We start from the raw sequence: 26,955 nt of genomic DNA on the forward strand, positions 1-26,955 counted from the left end.
ATAGTGTTCAAATCTGCTTTCACTAATCCCTCAACACACAATGCTTTTCAGGATCCATGAACACTTATTATAACATGCGTATTGCAAGATCTGTGTATCTTAGAAGACAGGAGGATTCGCACAGATTGTAAAAATAAAAGCAGTAAGTCTGGTTTAGGCCTCAGTTCAGCTAGTTACTTAAGCATGTGCCAAACTTTAACCACGAGTTGCCCCACTGATGTCAATGGGGATCTGAATGAACACAGGGATTAGCCCATGCATAACATATTGTAGGATCAAGTCCTACTTTGGTAATTAGGTGATAGATGCCTTAGAAATACTAGAGCTAGATTAATTAGATACATATGGATTAGGTCTTGCCAGACAAATTATTTACTCATTTATGATCATCCAATTTTTTGACAGTTATAAAATATATTGCTTCCAAAAACATACAATTCTTGCTTACATTATGCCCTGATTGTTTGCTTGGAACAGACATCAGGCAGTTACCTCCTATTTCTAGTTTCATTTTTACCCTTTTGACAGACAGGTACAACACCTCTATGTTTTCAGTCGTTCAGTACCTCTGTCACTATCTTCATTTGTTAAGAGATTTTTCTACTAGTCCCTCAAAAATCACAGATACATTTAATCAGAGCCTGTAATTTGTATAAATCTGTTTTTAATTTTGCCAGAAATTCTTGAATTTTTGTTCCATCACATTCTATGGGTATAAGATTCCATGATCTACAATCTCATTTGGCTGGAAGATTGTACTCTTTGGGAATGACTGGAAGATCAGTCAAGTGCAACCTATATTTCTGACCTTTCTTTAGTAGAGACTTCAATTTAAAAGAGTTTAGAGTGTAGAGTACTAAAGCACTGTACAGTTTTCATTGAAATTGCTCTAAGATCTCCAGTAACTTTCTCCTGGAGAAATCTCAGGGCTTCTTCTCCATCCTAAACATCCCTGAATAGTCTGTGCCTTTGTACAGCTACACACTTGCTCCTTCTGAGCAGAGTCCGTGGCTTTAATCTCTCCTGGTTCTTCTCCTACAGCTCAGGCCATTCTGTCTCCCCTATGGTGGCTCTTCTTGTAACCCCTCTCAGGATCCCTCAGGACTTAGGCCTGGAACCACAAAGGGACTTTGGCATTACAACACTCAGGGCACGTCTTCACTACCCGCCGGATCGGCGGGTAGCGATCGATCTATCGGGGACCGATTTATCGCATCTAGTGTAGACGCGATAAAATCGATCCCCGATCGCTCCGCCGTCGACTCCGGAAATCCACCGCGGCGAGAGGCGGAAGTGGAGTCGACGGGGGAGTGGCAGCGGTCGACTCGCCGCCGTCCTCACAGCCAGGTAAGTCGACCTAAGATACGCAACTTCAGCTACGCTATTCGCGTAGCTGAAGTTGCGTACCTTAGGTCGACCCCCCACCCCGTAGTGTAGACCTAGCTTCAGCATCATGATGCCTAGAAAAATGCCAGGAACAACACTGTGATCCACAAAGCCTGAGTTAGGTGCCTAGGGTGCCTGTACAATTAATGGAAATAGATAGGCCCTTGGAATGGGATCCACAAAACTTAGTATGCTAAGTGGGGAACCACCTACGCTAGCCACTGGGAGATCCCGATGAAAGGGGTGTGAGCTAAGCCCTCTCACGGAGATAGCTCCCCAAGTCCAGGCTACGGAAAGGCACCTTTCTCTGTTTAGTGATCCACAAATGGCAAGCCTTCTCCAGGAGTCAGGCAGCTTAGGGGCCTAAGCTATTCTTGTGGGAATGAGTTAGACACCTGTCTCACTCCACACAAAAACAGCTGCAGCAGATGGTGTTGCTCACCATATAACAGTAGCCCAGTGGTTAGGGGACTCACCTCACATGTGTGACACCCAGGTTTAGCTCCCCTTTCTACCTGAAAGGGAAAAAGAATCTGAATAAGGGTCTCACTCTTAACATAAGAATGGCCATACTGGGTCAGACCAAAGGTCCATCTAGCCCAGTATCCTGTCTTCCGACAGTGGCCAATGCCAGGTGCCCCAGAGGGAACGAACAGAGCAGTAATCATCGAGTGATGCATCCTCTGTCACCAATGCCCAGCTTCTGGCAAACAGAGGCTAGGGACACTATCCCTGCCCATCCTGGCTAATAGCCATTGCTGGACTATCCTCCATGAACTTATCTAGTTCTTTTTTGAACCCTGTTATACTTCTCAGAGAGGTGCTCAAACCATTGACCTATGGGATATTCTTATGTGGGGCTTCCTCCATCTCTCCAGCTAAAGCTGTTCCACCGCAGATAATGAAAGAGTGATTTGAGCAGGGGGACTAGCCCAGGGGTCTCCCACTCTCCACATAGGATCCCTAACCACTGGAGTATAAAGTCATTATCTCTCTCTCTAGTCCAATGACTGCTCCACTGTGATAAATATTAAATAGTCATTGAGCCAGAGAGGGAGTGAGAATGCCTATCAGATCAGGCTGTGAACTCAAGATCATGGAGGAGCACCCATCTTCTGTCGAGTCATGGATTACTCTGGGGCTTAGGCAGGAAATAGGCATCCAGACACCTAGAGCAAGGCAGCAATGTATGTGCCCAGAGGCAAAAACTTAGGTGCCTACAGGGTTCGGCAGGAGGTTTGTGGATCACAGTGGTGCCTAAAACTGGGACTTGGGTTTTAATCCTAAGTCCCCTCTTCCCCCCCCCCCCCCCCACTATATCATCATCCTTGGGCAACCTAGTCCATGGCTCACAAGGCTACAGGCAGATATTTCTGTACCAAAGATTCACAAATCTCTCTGTCCATCCTGACCTTCCCCCTTCAATCCAGTCACATTTCTGTTTTTCTTAAGTATCATGTGGGATATCTCGCACAAGCTGACTAATACTGAACTAACTTTTCTTCCCAGGTCCTCTCCCTGCCATCTCCATTACTTTTCTATTCTATACAAGTTGTTACACAAGTTCATCACCAGAGTATCTGAGCACCAGTGCAGTGTCACATCTGGTTTCTTCTTGCTCTAGTCTTCTCTCCCGGGGGAGAATTGTGTGCGCAATGGAGTGTTTTGGTGACGGTGGGAGATTCTTGTTTTCTGTTAACACCATTTTCCCCATCACCCAGAGTGACAACTCTGCTTTTTCCTCTCTACGCATCCATGTGGTCACCAAATTTCACTGGTTATTTTCTCCACATTTAAAAAAGAATCTGACCCTTCCTTTTTGTCCCTCTGGAAAAAATGTTTGTCCATTCCTTGATTATCTACTAGCCCTGAAATGCAAATCTCCCCCCTCTGATATCCCTGATTCCCATCTCACTCCTCTCCAATCTCTCTAAGTTGCTGTAATTAAAATAAACTTCTGTGCCTGATGTTAGGACAGCATCATCCCTCTTTTAAACCTTCCACCAGCTTCTTCTCACTTTCCATATTAAACTCAAGCTTCTCATCTCCAGCACTCTGCAGGACTCCCTTTGCTTATAGGTCTGATTTCTTTTTTTTGTCTCTCAGTGCTTTCTTCTCTCAATAACTCTGGCTTCACCACTCCCCTCAAATCCTTCTTCCGTTTTCATCTTCATACCCTCTTCCATCCTGCCCTGTATGTTTGGAATGCCTTCCCACTATTGGTGGGTGGACAAGGCTACCACAATTACTTCATTCAAATTACCTAAAACTCACTCCTTCCACAAAGCTCTCCAATACTAACCTGAAAGTGTTGTCACCTCCCACGTTAAAAAAGAAAAGATGGTTCACTCGAAGACAGAACCATTTCCTAGGCCTTCTGATACACTGTACCTCAGCTTTGTGCTGTCAGCTTAGATTTTAAACTGTTTAGGGCAGGGACCATATCCTCCTTTGTGTCTCTTACAAAAGCACTTGGCCTACTATTGGCATTTAACAAACACCACACTAAAATGCCCCATGGTTTAATCCAAATGCAGGTTAGGACTCAAAATTCCGAAGAACCCAAAATGTGAAAGGCTAATATTTTAATCAACAAGCCACCTGGACCACTAGTCACCATTAAATTGTACTTGTTGCAAGAGAGAAACAGTGTTGCTATTTTTAATGATTTTAGCGTGAATCTTGTCATATTTGGTGTTTGATTTAAAGTCCCAGATCCTGGAGACAACTGATTAGGTGAGAATATCAACTTTAATTTAAAAAAAAAAAGGACTCAAAATTCCGAAGAACCCAAAATGTGAAAGGCTAATATAAAAAATAACCAATGTGCACCCTAAAAGCTCAAAACAAAAAGGAAAATAAAAACACCTTTTTTAAAATAAAGTCTCATGAATTTTAAACTAGCCTAATAATTTTTTGGTTTGTGACTCATTTTTTAACATTTGGGTTGGCAATACAGGAAAACAGCCCAACTTCCTTTGGGATATGCTGAACACAATGGAATAGCAAAAGATTTTGCCCACAGATCATTCAAGTAATACCACTATATGCCAGCAAACTGATATGGCTTATAATCCTGGCCCAAAATTAGACAACTGCAACAACAGAGAATGACTGGAAAAGAATTATGAACCTCACTAATCTGTGTATACAAAGAGGATGTGTCAAAGAGAAATTGACATGGCTCTTGTGATATCCAAAATCATATGTCAAATTTAATCAAAACAATTTAAGGGATTTTTTGGGGGTGAGGGGCAAGGTGCTAGGTGCTGAAGAGATTTTTTTTAATCATCTGCCTTTCAACTGTATTATGGTTTGAGATAAACCTACTCATTACTAGTTAATCTGGAATGATTTTAGAAAACAACCTTCTAAAACTCCATTGCTAACTTTCTAATAATAACTGTTTAAATTTACCACATGCTGCTGCTGGGTGACCTGCATAAAACCAGCTGTCATCTTGTCTCTTGCTCTCTTAATTCAAAACATACTTCCTTTATCATTTAGAGAAAGAAATTTAAGGGATTGGGAATTTTTTTTTAAATGGGCTGCTTTAAGAGATATATTGTCGTTGCTTATTTCCTTTGGTAGAAATAGGCACAATTATTGTCCCTTATCCCCTCCCATTCTAATTCTGTATGTGCCTGCCACTTTTTCAATTACACAGTCATTCTCTCATTCAAACACAGTTTAGTTGCTATATGTAAGAACAGGTTTGGGTCTGATTTTCTTTCAAACTAGTGTAACTAGACAGATGTCAATGCAGCTACACCAGTAAAAAAACAGGTGGGAGAAGACAATCAAGCCCATTAGTTTAAAAAAAAAAAAATTCAAGGTAGGAAGCATTTGTACTTTGAAAGCGCCCATAAAAGGCAAATGTTTAAAGAAGAGCACTGTAGCTGCTTGACAAAGGGTGATGTAGCATGCTAAACAGGAACAAGCAGAGCGCCCCAAATTTGCAAGGTGCCCAGTGCCCTGAATGCCTATGGAAACCAACGTGCTCCTCACCGGACTGGGGCCATGGAGCATATCATACATTCTAACTCCTTTAAAGGGGGACTTTAATTGCAGTGTAGACATACCCACAGTGCTCAGACACCCAAGGTTGGCCTGTGCCAGCTGACTCAGGCTAAGGGTCTGTTTAATCATGGTGTAGAAGTTCGGGCTCGGGCTGCAGCCTGAGCTCTGGAACCCTCCCGCCTTTCAGGGTCCTACAGCCTTGACTCTAGCCCAAGCCAGAAGATCTACACTGCAATTAAACAGCCTCTTAGTCTGAACCCTGTGAGCCTGGGCCAACCAGGGGTTTTTAATTGCCGTGTAGACCTAGTCTTAGACCTCAATCTCTCTCCCAGGGAAGTTAATGGGAAAATGCCAACTGACTTCAATGGGAGCTGAATCAGGCTCCTGATGACATACAGCAGGAGTCTTAGAATCCTGGGGTGCCCATGAGAGAATACGAGTCTTTTCACTCTTCATTTAGGGGCCAATCCAGTATTCATTGAAGTCAATGGCAAAGTTCACACAGACATTAATGGTGCCGGATAAGGACCTTATTGGCTTGGCTCTGTGTAAACCTAGGCAGAGTTTTTCTTAGGCTATCAGTCAGGGCTTTTCATACTCTATTATAATGGAGTACTTTATCTTGGGACCTGATCAGGCACAATTTAAGTCAAGTTGAGTTTTGCTACTGACTTCAATGGGGACCAGAGATCTGCCCTTTGCTGTTCTCCTGATTACTTAAATAAATGGCACAGTATTTTCTACTTGGATTTATAACTTGATCAAGAACCGGGAAAAATGCCTCAAAGGACCAAATTTTGCCCTGACTTATGCCACTTACACCCCCTCTAAAGTCAGTGAGGTTGTATAGAAAATAACTGGCCCAAAATATTACCGTTCCTACCAAATATCCTTTCCACTGAAAAAATGTTTTATCAATGCAGAAGGAGCCTCAGACTGCTGATGGGGAGAAATGACATCTTGCAGCACCTTGCAGAATTGGGTCCATAGGGAAGCTGGATACTTTGCTATAGAGTAGATTTTCTCCAACTTATACTGCAAATCATTTCATAAGAGAATGATCCTTTCATAGATTCCACCTCTCTGACACCCCCAATAATTATATGGTTCTCAACATATCTGAGCCTGTGGACTACAAGGAAAGTAGACAGCTGGATGGCCCATGAACCACATTATTAGAACCAATGCTGTAAAGTTGCACCCTAATTCAAATCACTGAGGAGTTCAGACAGGAAAATCATGTTCTGAATTTGCTTATTCCTATGTAGCTTTTATATTCTGTGACAGCATTTTGAGATACAAATTAAAAGTTCTTTTGAATTTGTGGGTGTACATTTTGGGGCTTGCTACATAGTGTAAACTTTCCTTCTGTTATTTGGTATTTTACATGTTAAATAACATCCATAATAATGCCATGACAAAAGCATTCAATGTCACAAAAACAAGGTCAAACAGTTTATGCTTGTTTGCAATGTGTCTTTTACTGAAAAATACATTTCATTTGTCATAACATTCAAAAAAAAACATACGCAAATGTTTGCCAATGAATTACAAACTCTGGTATTCAACGGTTTCAAACAGTCCATTCTCACATGATTCGCATCTAATTAAATTTTCTCCTTGTGCAACACACAGTTAGTGCAATTCTCAGAGTTATTTTGCTGTATTTTTTGTCCTTAAATTCCAAGCTCACAGCGTTCTGTAATGTGATCGCTTCAGACTTCAGCTAGGAACTTGCCACAATGTTGTCTAGGTTGAAAGCAATTTAAAGAGTCAAATTCTCTCCATTTATATATCTTCTCTTTTTCCACTGGCAATAATACATTGTCATTACAAAACCTTCACAACACTCTGCCTTTACCATTTACAACGTAACACACTATGCTCTAATCAAACATACCACTTACATTCTCTTTAACAACCATTGTCTTTACTTCATATGTGTGCTGTTCAATGTCTTAATACTGATGCGTCCCCCCACCCCGCAAAAAAAAAAAGTATCTTCCACATCAAGCATGTTTTAAAGTATTGTATGCATTCTCAGGTAGCCACAAGTTTATGGTAACTTCTAAGAAAAAGGAATGACACTTTGGCCATCACCACTACATAGTAAACTCATCTTCGAATGCAGATGGGAACAAACACACAACCCATAAATATACCTTTAAAATTATTCACCGAAGTGAATATGTATCAATAATTCTAAAAAGAGTGAAATTCACCCCCCCTGCGCTGCAGATTAACACAAGGACCTCGAGTCTCATTTAAGCCTTCAAGCAGGACGTGATTCAAAAATCTACTGAAATCAACAGGACTCTTTATGTTGACTTCAGAGGGCTTTGGATCGGGCCCACAGGGCTTATGTGGAACTTGAGCGGTGCCTGGGTTTTGTGCTGATTCTCTACAGAGGGGTGAATTTCACCCTAAGGTACTATGACCACAATATGAAACATACAATACTAGCAGCTTGTGAACCTGACACAGAGGGCTTGATTCTAATCCAAGATATGTGGTTACACATGACCACGTTAGCTTGACAAATTCACCATTGGGTATGCATGCATAAGCACCATATTACTACTCTTTACAGCAATGTATGCCTGCATATTTCATGTTAGACTCAAGCCTGGAGTACTATTTGTACACACATAATGTTCAGGACCTGGGGCTCCATCTTGCAGGATGCTGAGAGATCTGGCACCAACGAGGCAAAGCACCAAAGCACATGCTTAAACATGTCAGTGGTTCCACTGAAGTCAGTGGAGCTACTCAAGTGCTTAAGGGTAAGGACATACTCAAGTGCTTTGCTGGATCAGGACCAAAGCATACAACACCTCACATAACAGACCCTTTATGCAAACATGTAGTCTGTTTAATATTAACAGACAAAATTAAGCAAACACTGTTTCAATCCTAATGTCAAACATTCTATTGAAGAGATTTCCCCTGAGAAAACAAATAATTGTTGATACTGGTTCATGTTATTGCTTTCATTTTTTACAGGCAGTTTAACAAAAACAATTACTACAAATATTTTTTTCTCAACAATATATGTTGAAATACAGGGCACCTTTTTTTTCTTTCAAGTACACCGGGCAAAACTGTAAACCCTGAGAGTTTGTGTGTGCAAACCTACAACTTGTAAACTGTAATGTGAAACTCCTCTCTGAGCACCGTTATAGAAAAAGGTATGATGTTGCTAATATTTTTAAACGCAGATGCTAGTATTATAGTGTGTGTACCATACACATATTTGTGTGACTATGGTCAATCTACTTTGGTATCTATACTGTCCTGCAGTCTGAAGTACTGTCTGTTTCATATGACACAGAAATCCTATTTGTAACATATATAGACTTTTATCATTATCATTCATGAAAACAGCAAAGATGCATTCATTTTCTTTAAGAGGCACTTGAACAGAAAAGCAAAATTCTGATAAAAATGTAAAGCTTATAAATCTAGGCAATATTATTGAGGAACACAAGGATGAACTTTACATGCTATATATTCTAGTTGTGCACTTCAGACTTCTAAAAGTGTTAAAACATTATTTCTTTCACCTGATTTCCACAATGATGCAGGTAAATGAGAAGAGCATATGTTAAATCACTCACTACCTGTATACGTGCAGTGCATTTCATCCTGAGGATAATTTCAATTTGTGCCTGCAAACAAATAAATTCTGGTGAAATAAAATTGCACATGTGTACTTGAAGACAATTGTAGCTGATTTTTTATATTTTAGACCTCATCAGTGGAAACAAAACAACTGTAAATTAAATCCTAAGATTTTCCTTAAATGGGACACACACTCAAATAGACAAATGTATTAAAACAAAACATTATTTAAGCAGGTTTTTTGTTTTTTACTTTGAGAAAGGTCATTTTTCAAACTTTCATATTAGTCTCAAATTTTTATATAAACTTAAGATTCTTATTCACTGAAAACTCCCATTGAATTCACTAGCAGTTTTGCCAGAGTAAAGAACGCAAGGAATAGCCCAAAATGATTTGGACAGAACCATCTAATCCTGTACTGCCTTTATTATATCACTGGTAATTATCAAAGTGGGGATTTTAGGGCTCAAACTAGCTGAAAGCAGCATATGTGGCTACTGGTCCATAAAAGCTGTGTCAACCTCCTGGGTTCTACGCTTCCTAAGTTGAATTTTTCTTCTTCTGTGGAAATGTACTCTCTTCAATAGCTGCAGAACACTTCAGTAGGCATTAGCTATATCACACCTTTCTGCAAAGTAGGATCTATGACTATCGTTTCATATAAGGAAACAAGGGGATTTCTCTGAGCATGGTCAGGGAACACTGTATAGAGAACTGAAACTCCCAAACACCTGCACACATTCATTTCTAATAATTCAGATTCCCTATTCCTACCTTAATGATAAACCACTGTGCTGTGCGCTGGAGTGTTATTGCGGCTTAACCATGACACTTGTGTTTGGAGCAACTCAAGCCCTGTGGATTGTTAGAGCACACAGTTGAATAAAAGTCAAAGGTCTGATCTACACTTAAAAGTTATGCCAGCATAGCTATGTCAATCAGGGGTGTGAAAAAACCCACATCTCTGACAGACGATGCTGTGCCAACAAAACCCCCAGAGTAGACTCAGCTATGTGGACAGAAGAAGGCTTCTGTCAATTTAGCTAACATCGTTCAGGGAGGTGATATGCCTACACCAATGGAAAAACTTGGTTGGCGTAGGCTGTTTCTACACTAGAGGGCTATGCCAGCATAGCTATGACGACACTGAGTATGGCTACACTACAGAGCCTAAGTCTCTCTCCAGCAAACTGCTAGTTTCCCGAAGAAGGGAGATCAATTCCACAGACATCTTAAAGGAATGAGTTCTCTAGGGAATTAACCTGGAGAAGTTCTGCATTTGAGTTCTTGTTAGGCTGACAGGTCAAGAAATCACTCCTAGGAGAATCCCTGAGCAAGTTCAGTGGAATCCCCAACTGCATTTTCAGGAGTCTAATTTCCATATACTCCATATATGGAGTATTCCATATATATGACAGGGATTTATTGTATGGCAGGGATGCACGTTTCATTCTGTGGACCAGTTTGTGAGAGAGAGATTTTCTCATAGCATCTCTCCTCCCAATCCCCTATTGTTTCAATTTGAAAACATTTTGTTGTAGAGACCATTTGTGATCCATGAACTGTAGTGCAGGAACCATTACTGTATGGCACCCGGGGCCATGCAGAATCACAGCTCTTGTTGGCTGGTTTCACAAATGAACCTGTGAGCTACAGAAAAGAATGAAGAGACCAGCAATTAAACAAATGGACATGGGGCAAATAGGTTCAGAACTCCAAAGTCATTTTTAAAGCTTTAAACATGTGCTACAGTGGAGCAGTCACCAAACCATAATTAAGGTTACATTATATATAGGTAGGTCATCAGAGGAAAAAACTCCAAAGCCTGTGAAGTAGAGCTACTTTGACCTACAGCTGGAATAATTCCAATGTACTGAATGGCCACAGGTGGTTGGGGAGGAGGATGGTTACAAAGGAAGCAAGAATCAGGCATTCTGGGAGGCAAATTTATTTGCATGAGGTTTCCAGCTCTCTATCAGCTCCACAATTTTTGGCAACTGAGCTGTTAGATTTTATTTTATTAGGGCTTCAGTGGAAGGCAGACCTTTCTTCCGAATAGGTCAATGCTTCCTGGAGCCAAAAGCCATAGCCTTCCCAGGCTTGCATAGTCAGAAGGCTCCAGATATTTTCTTCTGCAGAAAGTCATAAATAAGAAAGTTGGGTATTCAATACAATTAAATATATTGTATTTTTGAACATGTTTCCTCCATTGATCAAATTCAACTGCGGTATGTTTAAATATGGAAAACCACCTTTTATATTAAAATATGTCATATGACTAAATGAATTTAGGGACAAATCCTACGCTCCTTACTTATAGCCTGATCCTATTTCCACTGAAGTCCACTGAAGTCAGTGGCTAAACTGCTAAGGGAGCAAGACTGGGTTATGTCTCCTTACCCTGTGAAAACCCCTTTGAAATTAATGGGAATTTTACTTAAGGAAGGACAGAGTAAAGAATGGAAGATCTGACTTTTTGAATTTTGACATCTTGTCAACATTCTTTTAGATGGTTATATTTATAAGTATTCAAAATCAAATATCTTTCTTTACTCAACTGAAGAACTTGAAACACATCTCATCCGAATGCTTGTCTATACAAACACTGCAAGTTCCCTAGGGTGCTTTGACCTACTCCCAATTCAAAGCAGGGTAGCTCAAAGAGCTCTATGGAACCTTTAGTCTACAGCAACAGTCTGTACACGAACACTTCATGTACAACAGCACGAGGTAGATTTCCCAGCTTGCCATGAACTAAATATTCGTCTAGATCAGGGGTCGGCAACCTTTCAGAAGTGGTGTGTCGAGTCTTCATTTATTCACTCTAATTTAAGGTTTCGCGTACCAGTAATACATTATAACGTTTTTAGAAGGTCTCTTTCTATAAGTCTATAATATATAACTAACCTATCGTTGTATGTAAAGTAAATAAGGTTTTTAAAATGTTTAAGAAGCTTCATTTAAAATTAAATTAAAATGCAGAGCCCTCCGGACCGGTGGCCAGGACACGGGCAGTGTGAGTGCCACTGAAAATCAGCTCACGTGCCACCTTCGACACATGTGCCATAGGTTGCCTACCCCTGGTCTAGATATACCCTCAAAGAAAAGTTTGCTTTCTCTTACACTTGGGGAGTCTCAAGTCTTTCTGATGTTTTAAAGTTACACTCATTTTTAGTTCTTACTAACCGGTTGAGCAAAAATCTACTACATGTCTTTCACATAAGATAAATAGGTTATAATTCTAAACATCCAACTAACTAGCCATGAGTATTTTAGAATGGCACATGATATAAAAGTTTTCTAAAAGTAAAAAAAGATAAACATAATTACCTTTAAAAGGTGACAATTTAGCAACACAAAAGAGTAATTTTGTTTTGTTGTAAACTTCCTGTGTGTGTTCTAAATAATTGAAAGTTTATTTGATCTTAAAATTGGTTCTGAGGCTCCTCAGTCATTCATTTTCTAAAGTCTATGATTTATGAACAATTTACGACTTCTATGTACCAAAGCTTTGGAATCTAAGAATATTATTGACCAGCAACGGAAACTAGTGTGTATGTAGTTAGAATTGGCAGAGCTAAGGTTGTCCCCTACAATACTTGGGCGTTCTGGTTTAAATTTCTACCCTATTCTCTGAACAGCACAGCATTTTACTAAAAAACAAAATGTTATTTTTCTTTCATATACAAATCAAGACCAGGTACAGATTAGAGGTTGTTTACAGTTAAAGGCAGACTGTAAAATGAGGGAAAATTTTGGAACCGATAAGAGAAAACAGTGTATCTGGATAAACTCTATACACACACGTCTTCTTTTATTTTATTTTTTAAATGGCATCAATGGAAGGCATGCTGTGCCCTTGAGAGAGCTTTAAATTAGATACTATAGGCCTGGTCTTGCATCCCTTGCCCTCCCATTGATTTGAATGGGAACTTTGTGAGGACAATCAATGCACGAGCAGGTCATTGATTAAAATCAAATGTAATGCAGACCTATCATCATGTTAACAGTTCTCTTTTAATAAGACAAATTCATCGTCGGTATAACACCACCAGGTTCAGCAGAGTTATAACAGGCCCATATCTGTCCCATTCTGACTAGCCAGCTATTGTATTTTTTTCCCCTTCAGAAAGAAATAATTTCTTAAGCAAATATATTGTTAATTTGGGCCTCAGATAAATCTGCTGTATAATGGACACAAAAGAACTCAACACTGAATAAACAACATTACAAAGTTCCTTTGTTGTGTGGATCACTGAGATTAAATAAATTTAGAACAAAGTTACAAAGTTTTAACAAAAGACTGCAGTCTTAAGGAAAAATAAATGTTATCCTCTCCTTTAAAATTGGGGTCTAAAAAGATTACATTCAATTTCTGGCTGCCTAGTATTTAAAAACTGCCATGATTAAGGAAACTTGTAATGTCAAACACAGTACAAAAGAGCAAATAAAAAAACGACAGCAATCAAAACAAGTTTTGTGATCATTTCACAACCATGTTTGAAGCCATGCCAAAAATACACACTAACAATAACCTAAAGACTACATATCACTATGATTGCTATTCAAAGTGCACACCTATAATGTTATAAACTCGGGGCCTGATCCTGCTCCCACTGAAGTCTATGGCAAGATTCCCATTGACTTCAATGGGAAAAGATTTAGGGCCTCTGTTTGGTAAATTATACAGATGCATTATATATTCATAACAAATTATGAGTACTTGTAAGAAGATATATTTTGATCCAAACTTAAAATCATGTCACATTTACACACCTGTTTTTACAAAAACAGTAGAGTAGTACTAACACCACTGAGTAAGGTTTTTGGTTGGTTTTTTTTTGGGTAAAGGTAAAATAAATGGAAGTATGTGAACAATTTTAGCATTTTCACATAGCCATACGAGTAGGGGCATGTATAATGTCTGCTTGGCTTTAGTATAAAAAGGAACAATTTTACAGAAAATAATGCAATAATTCAGCCTGTTTTGCATAATTAAATGTATACATACACCAAAAATGGGGGTATTGAGGAGAAAACAAGAAACTTACACACTTGTTTTGTACGAAGCAAAAAATGAGAAAACTGTGGAAGCAGTTTTTAAGGATGAATGCCTAGTGTTACCACGTTTCAGATTAAAGGAGGATAATTCTTCTTCCTTGTTCCTGTAAAAATACACCAATGAAACAAATTAAGTTCTCAGAACATTGTACAGGTTTACATTAGAAATTCTTAAATTAAATTCATTACTAATTTAAACACTCTATATTATTGCAGAACAATAAATAACTTTTCATTTCATGATTACAATAATGTTACTGCCAATTCCTTAATCTGTTGCCAATATCAAATAATAGTGTCTAGAAGATTCAATGCTTTGATGAATTGTGGTCTCACAGCTTTTGCTAGATCAGGGACCTTGCACGACTGAATTCTAAGTACAGAACTTTAAGTGTAGGTTGACTTCTTAGGCTTAATAAAGTGCATCATCATGTGCATGGAGTAGTTCCATAATTAAAGAAAGTCAGACTTTTAAAAATGTGACCATTTCATTTGGTAATTAAAAGTGTTTACATGGATGGAGAAAACACAACTCACTTATAGCCTGAGCAGTTACAAGCCAGGTTTTGACTCACAGCAAAGATATAAAACCAAGTTATAACCCTCCAAGAATATAAAATGTAAACAGACCCGCTGACCGGGAGTGGGGGGGTGGAAATGGGGCAATTGCCATGCGGCCCAAGTGATTTAAAAGGGCCCGGGCCCCCCGGCTGCTGCAACAGCGGCGGCTGGGAGCCCCAGGCATGGGCAGCGGGTGAACCCCTGGCCCGGGGAGCCTAGCCCTCGGGTCGGACCACCGCTTCTGCCCGAGGGAGGCCCCGCCTCTCCCGGAGTCCCCCCCCGCCCCCACAGGCCGCCCAAGTGTCGCCAGCCCCAGAACGCTGGGAGGGTGGGTGGCGTGGCCCCGGAACAGTTTTACTTTTCTTTAAATCTAAGGGTCCCGTCCAGCAATGAACTGTATAAAAGCAGGCAGAACTCCATGAGCTAATGCAGGTGCATGGGGTACACCCATAATAAGTTCATTGAAAGACAGGGGCTTTTGTTCATGAATCTCACAGGAACTTGAAATCAAACGACTCTCTTTCCAACGTCAGTCTTTCTATGTAGCAAATAGGCTCTCCCCACCTCATCCCACCCACCATGTATTCCAAAGGAGATGAAAATTAACATTAATTTTTATTTACCTATTTGTATATGCACCAGCATAACTGATGCCAGGGAAGCAGGAAGCTTTAATTAACTGCTGCTATAGAAATAGAGGAATCCTAAGAACTATTTTACCAGCAAGCTCACAAGAGTGGTCATTCATTTTTCAGGGAAGGAATAAATAGCAGGCCATTTCTCAGGGATAAAGCAACGTATTTCTTGACATATGCTGTATACTTAGAATCTAAAAAAATATTCAGCAAGGTGGCACTTTAACCAGATAGCTGACTAAGGGCCCAGTACTGCATGCAAACACTTTCTACCAGGTCTACTCATATTGAAGTTAATAGACCTACTTACAGTAGCAAAGAACCACAACAGGAACAAACGTTTACAAGATGAGGCCTTAACATAAGACAATCACAAGCAATAGCAACATACAAAGAAACAAGACAAAGTGAGTCAAGTCACATTAACCCCCAAAAGATACCGGCTTCTGATACTGATCAGTCCTTGGCACAGTGACACAATTAGCGAAGGAGGATCTGAGGAAGAAGGAAAATGGTATGCTAGCAGAGAGAGGGAGAGATAGGGTATAAGATGAAGAGAAAGATAGGAAGAAAGATGAAAATAAGGAATGGAAAAAGGGGAGAGAGGGAATCAAGAACACTCAAACACAAGCTTTTAGGTTAGTAAATGATGTTATTTCTCTATCAGAAGAGAAGCTAAAAAGAAAATGTGGTTTTAAACTTCTGAAAATCCATGGCTAGCTCATGAGATACGGCACTTATTTCAGTTCACGTTAGGCTCTGTAAAGAAGTTCTGCACTCAAACACTTTACAAATGGAATTGGAAGCAGAGTGAAATTAATTAGCAATGAACAGTCCTAGTTAGTGGGTTTCAGATGCAGAACTATTGAGTGCACTACTACTGTGTCTACTGTCCTGGGTTGGGCAAGGAAAACAAAAACAGAAAAGTAAAACAAAATAGACAAATCAAAGAGAAAGGAAAGTAAGAGAGAGAGAGAGAGAGAGAGAGAGAGAGAATAGAAAAAATGAGAAGAGGCAAAAGTGGAAGAAGAGAGAAAATATAAAGATGCAGGAAAAGATACACAGAGAAAGGAAGATAGTAGGAGAGACAATGAAAGAACAGGGAGGTGGAAAATGAGGTCAACATACAGAAAAAAAGAGAACAGGGCAACTGTTTATGGTTGCGATGTTGTCTCACAATTTTTTCACTGAAAATAATATAGGTGACCAAAGCTTGAAGATTAACTAAAATTTGTCTTGTGCTATGTGACTAAGTAATAAAAACTATTTGTTTCAGTTAGTTTTTTGTTTTAAGGCAGGGGTTGAGAAAAAAGCACCACACACTGTATCACCTGTCTGATGTTTACCTCAGTTCCACATCCTCAAGGATAGATACATTTCTTCCCATTTTAGAAGAAAAACCAAGTAGATGAAATTTTAGGCCTAACCAACTTAACAGCATTCTTTTGAATACAGAGAAGTCCAGTGAGTTGCTGTAAACTGCTGAATTATTTTATGTATCAAATTTAGTATCATACATTTTGTGCCACCAATATTTTGGTCAGATGATGCATCTTTCGTGCTGCACTCACAGGCATAAATGTTCAGCATGATGGAAAGGGAAATGGATGCAATATGCCCATCACTATCAAGGGGTATATGGACTACTGTGCTCAAAGCGTATCCTTCAGTCAGAAACATTTGTTTAGGTAACTAAACAAATAGTAGAATGACCCACTAACATTGGACACAAATATCATGAGAAAAAAGGTGAACGTAGCTTCCCAGAGTAATAAAAAAAAGTATTTGAAAAATGTATTCTTTTATTTTGTACATTTGTTGCAATTACGATACTGTGCCCCTAATATAGCATATATAAACAGTCTATTTTTTAAAAATAACTAAGATATTGGCACAATAATCTAAGGAATAAATTACTCTCCACAATCTATTGCACCAGTGACTTGAGATCTTTTCTAAAGAGGAAAGAGGGGAAACAAGTGAGAGCAAAAGATGTGTACAATTTTCCCACAGGAAAAATTCCTGCTGGGATTAGCTAGATTAGCATTGAATAACTGTCAACCTAAACAACGGATTGTGAATCCACCCAACTGATGTTTGGCCAACTCTTGGTGAATCCAATAATTAACACTGGAAACAATTCAATTTAAATGTAGAACAAAATAAAATGATTGACAAACAATTACAAAGCAAGGAATGCTGGATGCACAAGGCACCTAAACTAAGGAAAGTTTTAGTCAACTGGAGACCAATTATTCAGTTCTTGTAATATTTTGTATTCCCATGGATTAAAACACCAAAAAAGACAACAACAAAAAAACTAGATAAATTCATGGAGGATTGATGGACTATCAATGGCTATTAGCCAGGATAGGCAGGAATGGTGTCCCTAGCCTCTGTTTGCCAGAGGCTGGGAATGAGCAACAGGGAATGGATCACTTGATGATTACCTGTTCTGTTCATTCCCTCTGGGGCACCTGGCATTGGCCACTGTCGGAAGACAGGATACTGGGCTAGATGGACCTTTGGTCTGACCCAGTATGGCCGTTCTTATGACAACACAAAATAGGGGAAAGAAAAAATTAGAAACAAATGTGGGACTAAACAAAGCAGATAGCAAATTAGGGCTAAACCTGGGAATTTATTAAAAAGATTGTCAAGGGCACTGTGCACAACTGCCAAACATATTCTTGGTAAAGATTCCCAACTGTTTTTCTGTTACTTTCTAGAGCCAAACAAACACCACCAATCCCAAAGTCAATTTCTTAGTATTTACATTTGTTTTGTAATGAAACGTTAACTGGCCTTTGATAACGATGTTCATTGTCTTTTTAGAGTAGCCACCCATCCCCACAATTAAAAGGCTAAGCTGTTCTGCAGCCTGACTTCCGCATTTGTTGAATACTGTACTCAATCCCATCTTCCCTCTTGTGTGATACATCTAACCTCCCTGAACATTCAAGCCATGTCTACACCGAAGGTTTGCCCTGGTTACAGTCATATGTGGCCAGACACTGGTGTAATTGCACAGAGGTAAACTCTTCAGAATAGACAAGCTAAGCTGTGATTTGCCCTGGTACAACATTACCCATGCTTGAAATGGAGGCAAGTTGAACTTGTGCAAATCACAGTTAGTAGGGACTGTCTGCTTACACTATAGGTTTGCACGGATACAGCTGTGCTGGTGGCTGGCCAATAATTGTTGAAATTCTCAGTGTAAACAAAGCCTCAGAACACTCCTATCCCATGACTGTGTTCCTTTTAGTGCCATTTCATGCAATTGGCATGGTCTTCAATAGACCCTCCCCAACAAAGGGAAGTGAAATAGAGTTGGTCTCTTTAAGACCAATCTTCCCACACCCCCAATGAGCAGGAGAAATGCACTACTTTGTTTTTTCTTCCTACCTATCTTGAAAATAAGCAGGAAGGTGACCCAATACTCCTTCACTGGAGCACAGAAAAAGGAATGCTAACTTGTGTCCCTCTCCCACTGGAACAGCATTGGGGAGAAGAGGGAGGTTCACCTTTGCGTGTGACCCTCCTTAACTTATTGAAGGAGAAATTAAGGAGGGAAGGCCTTTCAAACCCAGCTGTTGCTTCCCCTGCCACCAAGAGATGGATGGCTTTTTTCATTAGAAAGCTATGACCCTCATTTTGAAACTGAGACCAAATAACCAGATGATAATATTGAGTGTGTATATTTATAAGACACATTTTAGAAACCATTTTAAGAAGAAATTTACAAAAACTAAGGGTCCTAAGAAAACCAGATCCTGCAAACACTAACCAACAAACAAGGGGGGAGAGGGAGAAGAGAAAAAAAAAAACCCATTGTCACAGTAAATAGGTTACATTTTAGATATCTTTAAGTTTCAAATTAGGCAAGTGTTTTAAGAAATACCCAAACGGAGAAGGGAGCACAAACCAGACCTGCCAAGGAAGATTAATAAAGATCCATACAAACACCATTTTCTCCCACTTTGGTGAGTACACCAGATTGTGTCAAGTGACATTTAAAAAAAAATCTTTGGGGACATTACCACAATTTCTTACAAAAGCTTAAATGCTTACCCACCTCTGAGATTAAGTATTATGTTATTATATCTACTGATGCTTAAGTGTGATATCAAATCGCTCCCATCACATGCATTTTTAAGAGCACAAACCAACTCACCAGCAGCCTCTTTGGTTTATCATCATCTGTGCTCCACCACGAACCTCATGGTGGTACCATCAAAGGAAGGCGGGGCAATTATCCTTGGCCCCATTTGCTGGGAGGTGATGCTGATTACCGGCTTGCCCTCTGCCCCCCTGAGCTGGGCAGTGGCGGCTGACGATTGGGATTTCCCCGTGGCGATATAATACGGGCTTTCCACAAAAGTGGCCTCTCCTCCTCCTCCCCCCAGTGCTGCCCCTGGGCTGCTGGTCTCGGCGGGGGCGCTGACGTCGCTGCCCGGGAGGGAGAGCTGGGTCTGCAGGGCATTAGCTGGCAGCATGGTGGTGGGCAGGAAGCCAGGGTAGATCATGTAGGTGGCACCATACGCCCCCGGGTTGAGCGCTAGCGGGGAGATGGGGAGCGGCATCGGGGCCATGGCCGGCTGCTGGGGCATGGGCACCTCCACGTACTGCCCGGTCTCGGGGTCAAAGAGCCGCTTCTTGAGGGGCTGCTGCACAGGCGCGTCCACCAGGTAGTATTGGCCGGTGCTCAGGTCCAGCAGCACCTTACGCTGCGTCTGCGGGAAGGGCTCGGCGGCCGAGGGCGGCGAGAAGCAGAGCAGCGGCGGGGGCTGCGCCCCGTGCAGGGCGGCCAGGGGCAGCGGCTGATGGTAGATGGCGGCGGGCGGCAGCTCCGGGGCGGCCGCAGGCGGGGCGGCGGGGCCGGGCTGCTGCTTGGGGCTGAGGCGGGCCCGGCTCTTGGCGGCGCTGAAAGGCTGCAGGGCGGCGGCGGCCGCCGAGGCCGAGAGCGGGCCCGGGTGGCCGGCGCCTCCCGCGGCCGGCGGCTCCTTGAGTGGCATGGCCAGGTAGTTCCCGCAGTCGGGCCCGGCCGCGTCCTTCTCGGCTTCGCCAGGCCCCTTCCCTGCGGCGGCGTCCGGGGAGAGCTTGAGGGCGCGCGGCCCCGGCCCGGCCTGGCCCTTCAGGCTGCGGAGCGGCGAGGCCGCGGCGGGGAGCTTGGCCGGGGCGGCCGCCGCCGCCTTCTGCGCGGAGCTGATGGTGAAGACGCTGCTTCGCGGCGGCTGCGGGCCGGGGGCTCTGTCCGCGGCGCCCGCCTCCCCCCGGGGCCCGGGCAGGGGCCGGGGCCGTTCCCGCGCCAGGCTCTCGAACGCGGCCGCCCTGGCCGAGACCTTGTCGGACTTGGGGCCGGAGCACGGGAGGGGCTGGCGCTCGGGGGCGGGCGGGGCCGGGGCTGCGCTCCTCGCCTCGGCGGGCCCCGCGGCCGCCCGGCCGCCCCGCTCCTCGCTGGCGATGAGGGAGAGCACGTGGCTGTCGGTGATGGGCCGCGGGTCGCTCTTGCGCTTCCACTCGTGCTTGCTGAAGCTGTACAGCTCCTCCATGCTGCGCACCGCCGCCGTCAGCTTCTCCAGCGCGTTGCGGCTGGGCGGCCCCTTGGCCTCCTCCCGCGGCTCCTCGTCCGCCCCCTTGCCTTTCTCAGCGGGTGCGGGAGCGTGCGGCGGCGGCTGCTGCCGCCAGGGTGCGGAGGCTTTGGACACGATCTTCAGCACTGCGGGCAAGCGAGGGTCGCTCTTGTTGGGGGCGATGGTGGCCACGGGCAGCCTCCCGGAGGTCCTGTGCACCAGGATTGTCCCCTCTGCCGTGGCAGGCAGCACCTTGCCCCCCGTCTCGCCCGGCCCCTTGTCCTCCCTGCTGTTACTGACCGCCTGGCAGGTTATCACCATGGGAGACAGGGCCCTGGGGATCCCCGCTATGGCCAGCTGCCTCGGTTTCTGCTCCGCGCTGCACTGGTCGGAGAGCGCGCTGCTCCTGTCGCTGTTGGTATCGCCCGAGTCGTGGCCGTAGGAGCTCTTGATCAGTTTCCTGACGTCTCTTACCTGGTGAATGGGCCCGGGGACTTTAGGCTTGTTTTCTCTTATATCGCGCACCAAGAATTGCGGCACCTTGTCCAGGCCGTCCGCTTTGAATGCCTTCTGCGGCTGGCCTCGGGGCTCCTCCGCTGCCTTGAAAAGGGTTGGTGCGGTCGCGGCTAGTTTGGGGGTGAGCAGCTTAGCGATGTCAAAGGGGTGATCCTTGCTTGGCTGCACGCTGCCCAGGCTGATCTTGATCTCGGGGGCTCTGGGCTTTACGGGGGTGCCAGCCCGAGCCGCATAGGTGGCTGTGGAGTACTTTGTCACCTGCGTGCCAGGCTGCTTTCCCGTGGGGGTGCGCTGAATGTTCGGGACGAAGAGACGAGACATTTTAGTGGACTTGCTGGCTGAGATCTCACCCAGATCGGCCCGCCAGTCGTATTTGGCGGAGGAGAACTGAAGTTTCCCGATGGGAGCTCGCTCTTCTTTCTTCTTCTCTGCCTCTTTCTCTTTCCAGGATCTGAACGCGCTGTTCTGGCTGCGGAGGAAGGTCGCTTTGATTGCCTCTGAGGCGCTCTTCTTAATTTCGCACACGTCGTCCAGGCGCGTTTCCGACAGGGGTCGATCTAGGCGAGGGGTAGACGCCTTGGAGGTCGGCGACTTGCTGTCAGAAAACTCCCCCGGGTCCTCTGCTGTCACAATCGTGTAGTCAGAGCTGCCCTCGGAATACCTGGAGTTCTGCCTCTGCATGCCCCCTTCTTTCAGCTTCTCCCTGCCCGAGCCCTCCTGCTCCTTGCCAGGCAAGGACGCGGCCAGCCCCCTGTACGAAGTGTCTGTGATCTCCCCCCTCTCCATTTTGAACTCGTGCTCCCGCTGCATTTTCTTCGAGATGACATTCTTGAGGAGGCTGGAGGCGAATTTCGATTTATTCGGGGTGCCCTCCGGGACTTCTGCCGCGGCCAGCCCGGTTTGTTTGCTAGCCTCCTGACCCGGCTCCCTGGGCAGCGTTTCCGGAAGCTCATCTGCGCAACCTGCCCCAGCGGCAGCATGTCCAGGACGTTTCGCAGGTCTGGGGACACCAGCATTAACATTGCTGCTAAAATTCAACGTCTCCAACAACGTTACAACCCGGGAGCCCGACTGGATCCGCTTCTCGAAGCACGCTGGCGTTTCCACGTGCGTTATTTCCCCATCGAGCTTGCTGACCACGAACTCTAGGGCTTTCGTCTGCGATTTATTGGAGCGAATGTAGAACTGGTCACTGCATGTCTTCGCCCCAGAACTTCTGTGCCATGCGGTAGGTTCGGCGCTGCTCTTGAACAGGTTCTGCTCCGGTTTCTGCCCGAGATTGCCGCACTTCAGGTCTAAATAAGTGGACCATCGGTTGATCCCCAGCGCCTGATCCGAAAGGGACGCGGAGGACTCCCTGGAGCTGAAGTTCAGCGTGTCAAAGTAGGGGTAAGCCAAGCTCCGGAAAGCTCGGGCCGTCAGGTTTCGCACTTCTTTATCCGCATCATCCAGCTCGCTGACCGCGCTGGAGGCACCGCTGGAATATCCCCCCACTTCCTTCGCCCTTATGGCTCCACACCGGGTTTGCAAACGCGCGGGGACAGCGATAAACTTTTTTGCCTGGTCATGAATCGCGTCTTGTTTGAAACTGGCCTTGCGTTCGGGAGCTGTGGAGACACGGAGGCTCATGTCGCCTTCATGCTTGGCAGCGTAAATAATGTTTTGCTTCTCATGCAGGTTGCTAAGCTCATTTATAGCCCGGGAAGTCGGTTTGATTGATAGGAGAATGTGGCCGGCAGCTGGGTTCTCACTCATGTGGCTGGGGTTCTTGGGCTGGCTTTCTTCCGAGCTGGCGCATTTGTCTGTGCTGGGGGTATCGTTTTCAGAGTTAATGCTGACTATCTCCGTACTGCTGGTATTATCGATGCTGTCCGTCTGGTTATTGGCATCGCTGGTCGTGCTGAGATAACAGCTATTGTCCTCCTCCGTCTGCGTGTCCCCGAGGGTCTCGTCGCTCCCAAAGGAGGCGTAATCCACGAAGGAGTAGATCACATTGTTGTCTTCAAAGTCCCACCTGGAGGCCAGACCAAAGTCAAAGTCCATGTCGTGGTCCACCTCGCTGAGCTGGATTTCGTGCGTGGTAATGTAATGCGCCTCCTCGTTAGCAGGGCTGGTCTCGCCGCAGTAGGTGGGCTGGGAAGCCCCCCGGCTCCCCCCTCTTGCTTTGCAGTCAGCATCCTCGTCATCGTCGCTTTCGTACCCAAAGGAAGAAGAGGAGGTTTTGCCCTCGGTTGCGGTGTCATCCGTTTTGGGGAACGCGCTTGCCTTGTTCACCGGGGATGGGCAAGGCGACGACGACTCCGGGCAGCCGCTCGGGTAAAGCTGCGTGTTGGGGAGTCCAGACGAAGTGTTTTCATTAGATCCGCCTGAGTTGGAGCCAGCGCTGCATCCCCCCGCCTCATTACCCTTCCTCCCCGGGGACCCCGGGCTGGCCCCGGGTTTAGATTCACGGTCCAAGGATGCTGGATTTCCACTTGCCTCTGCCAGCGCGTTGTGAGCTGAGCAGCTAACAGCGCTGATCTCACAAGCTCCGTTTTTAGGGCTGAGAAAGGCCACTTTTCCTCCGCTCCCTGCCAAAGTCAGCTTTAGGGTCTGGGGACTGGCTTCCCTCCCTCGAGGGAAATCCTGAATCTCCACATAGGTCGATTCCTTGGATGTGATTGTGGTGAATGGCTCTGCAGGGCGGCGCTTCATCCTGCTGCCCTTCGCTCCCGCTCCCTTTTTGTGGCTAGTGGCTCGCTCGCCGGGCGATTTTGAGAGGGCTTCCATGCTTATCCCGTCAGCATGTGGCCGAGGGCGAAGGGAATAGGCGGAGATATGGACCCGGGACTGCAAAGCCGGCGGACACACACGTGTCTCCTGCAGGGTGGTTCCCAGCTTCGCTGCTCGCTCTTCAGTGGTAGCGATGGACCCAAGAGAGTGTCCCGGCTGGGGTGGAGGTGGCGGCTGCCGCTGTTCCTGCTACCGCTACCACTGTCTTGTTCAGGAGCTCCTGAGTACAGTTGTTGGTTTGGCACCGAGAGCTGTCAGTCTGAATGCCATTGGTAACAGAAGTAGCAGCAAGGGCAGCAGCTGCAGCCCGACCCCCAGCCATCCAGAAATGAAGAGAAAGCATATGGAAATTCTTCTATTTCTCCTTATGCTACAGTGGGAGGTTTGCCTCATTCCACGGTCATTATTACGGGGCCGTTAGCCAGCCCCGTTAATGAATTGGCCCTGAGGTGGACGCAGAGAAGACAGAAAAGCACATGTTCTGTTACTAAAAGAGTTACTTTCTAAAGCACACGTTTCATAGACTATTTGCATAGGTGTTGCCATGACACTGAACTAAGGATTTTCAGAAGTTAGGCGCATTGCTTCTCCTTGAGGATAAACTTAAGCAAACCGGTAATGTTCAGTTAACTTTCCAACCGGCGGTCTTTATCTTATGGGTTTCATATATATTTAAAACGTGTCCACTTAGTCATTGCAAAGGTATCCAAAGCTGTTCTTCCAAGAGCTTTTATCTTACTCCAGCCATGCAGCAAGATTAATAAGAAATCATTTCCCTCCAGGAGTATTTAAACACCTGTGTTTGTTGATATTTGAGCAATCCTGACGGTCCTGTAAAGAATATTTATGATGAAATGTGAAAACGTTATTTTTACAGACTTAACGAGATCTGATGCTCTGAATAACATCAGGATAACGCTTAAGATGCCACGTGATAGTCAAATTTAACCGGTTTAAAGTTGCGGGGGCCATTCTAGAATGCTCTTGAACTTCTAAAATCAATTGCAAGAAAATTAAAATCCTATTAAACACAAATCAGTTCCGTTAGATGATTTAGTCAAATCATATTTCAAACACATTAAAGCACATGAGATGCAAATGATAACAAGGTATAACAAATAATTTACCCTTTATAAGCCAGAGAAGTAAAACAAGTCTCGTTGTACTGGATCTTCATAGATGTATTTTGATTGATTCAGGAAGAGGGGTCACAGCCGATCAGATGCAAACTGATCCAGCTTTTCTTAGCCACTTTGCTCGGGGTAAAGGCTCTGCTGTGCGGTTTTGAGAGAACAGTGCCACTGGCCAGGTCAAAACTATTAACTATACATAGACTATGCTGTCATTTATGCCGATTGAATAAAGTACTATTTAAAACGTTCGCATTTGTGTATAACGAAAACACCACAATCAGCCATCACTTACTGGAATCACACTCCCACCAGCACATGATGTTGTTACTCATTTTTCTAGTTTCAAATATTTAGAGCAGGGGCTGAGTATTTGGCTCATTGGAAGAAACCTGAAGGGGGGATACATACCTACGTGGAATGCAAAAAAGGCACAGAAAACATGCAAGTTTTTACCTACAATTATTTGCACTCGCCTCCTGCATTTAGTTTACTATGGTTAGAGAAGATTGCTGAAGTGGAAGACTAACTTGATTCTTTTGGATGGACAACGTCTCAACAGATTTTTGGGAATCTGTGGACTCTCTATATGCCACACTCTTACAGAATCTTTGGTCTGTAGCAAAATGATCTTTCAAGGAGATGCTCCACTAAAAACACTATGTAACAGGTAGACATTATTAAAGTAAAAAAATATAGCTGTTCAGATCTGTATATCTTCAGTATCTGATAGCAGATCTGTCAAAGGAAGTTGTTTCTGTCACCAAATAGATCATTTTGCCTGGTCTTCCTTATAGAAAATGGAAATGTAATTAATGGTAAGATGCTTAATGGAGGAAGCATAAGGGTAAGCTATAACTAGGGAATGAAGCCAATTTTTAAAAGGAAGTGGAATCAAACTATTGGGAAGAGGAAGATAAATTAATGGAACAAACTGACCTGCTATAGGTCCCTTCAGCCGCCGCCAACCATTCCCCCTAGAGATCACCTGGAGGCAGTTAAGAACTCTGTCCTGCACGCGATTGATATGCATTACTCCCATTAATATCAGTAGGATGTCCAGGAACAGAAATGGAGCAGTTTGTGGCAGAGTAGATTTTACAGTTGACTGAGAAGGGTCCATAGCTGGAATCGTGGCAGAGTTTGCAAACTTGACTCACTGAGCAGTTATTAAATTCCTAGGCAAAAAAAGTAAAAATAAAAAAAATATCCATCTGGTGTTATGGTAGTGAGGATTTTTTAAAATGTGATCTTAACTTTCTGTCCCCCTCTCTTTATAATTATTGAAATTTACAGGGGGAAAGACTTTGAAGGGCCATTTTCTATAAAACACAAATTTAGACAGGAAATACTAAGTTAAGGTCACACTTTAAAAATGGAAATGCAGAGATAGGATCATCCCAGCAACCTTAATTCTGTCTCTCATAGATCAGTAACTGGTTAAAAGATAGGGAACAAAGGATAGAAATAAGTTTTCAGAATGGAGAGAGGTAAAGAGTGGTGTCCCCCAGGGGTCTCTTCAACATATTCAAAAATTATCTGGAAAAATGGGTAAACAGTGAGGTGGCAGAATTTGCAGATGGTACAAAACTATTCAAGATGGTTAAGTCCAAAGCAGACTGCAAAGAGTTACAAAGGGATCTCACAAAACTGGGTGAGACTGGGCAACAAAATGGCAGA

The 26,955-nt window shown here is 43.8% G+C and overlaps 1 protein-coding gene across 1 annotated transcript; it reads right to left on the reverse strand.

Moving 5' to 3' along the window:
* Positions 1 to 7,398: 7,398 nt before the first annotated feature.
* On the reverse strand, positions 7,399 to 26,705 carry CUNH4orf54 (chromosome unknown C4orf54 homolog). Its single transcript, XM_024211760.3, has 3 exons — positions 19,459 to 26,705; positions 14,079 to 14,192; positions 7,399 to 9,074 (listed from the first exon to the last, which is right to left on the reverse strand). Exon 1 carries the CDS (start codon positions 24,140 to 24,142, stop codon positions 19,481 to 19,483), a length of 4,662 nt encoding a protein of 1,553 aa, XP_024067528.1. The 5' UTR covers positions 24,143 to 26,705; the 3' UTR covers positions 7,399 to 9,074; positions 14,079 to 14,192; positions 19,459 to 19,480.
* Positions 26,706 to 26,955: the final 250 nt, after the last annotated feature.

This window comes from Terrapene carolina, unplaced genomic scaffold (genome assembly GCF_002925995.2).
Source record: "Terrapene carolina triunguis isolate 2854851 unplaced genomic scaffold, T_m_triunguis-2.0 Scaffold706, whole genome shotgun sequence".
Lineage (NCBI taxonomy): Eukaryota > Metazoa > Chordata > Testudines > Emydidae > Terrapene > Terrapene triunguis.

Excerpts from the sequence above, each read along its gene's own strand:
- CUNH4orf54 (XM_024211760.3), bottom strand. The coding sequence starts at position 24,142 with ATGGAAGCCCTCTCAAAATCGCCCGGCGAGCGAGCCACTAGCCACAAA.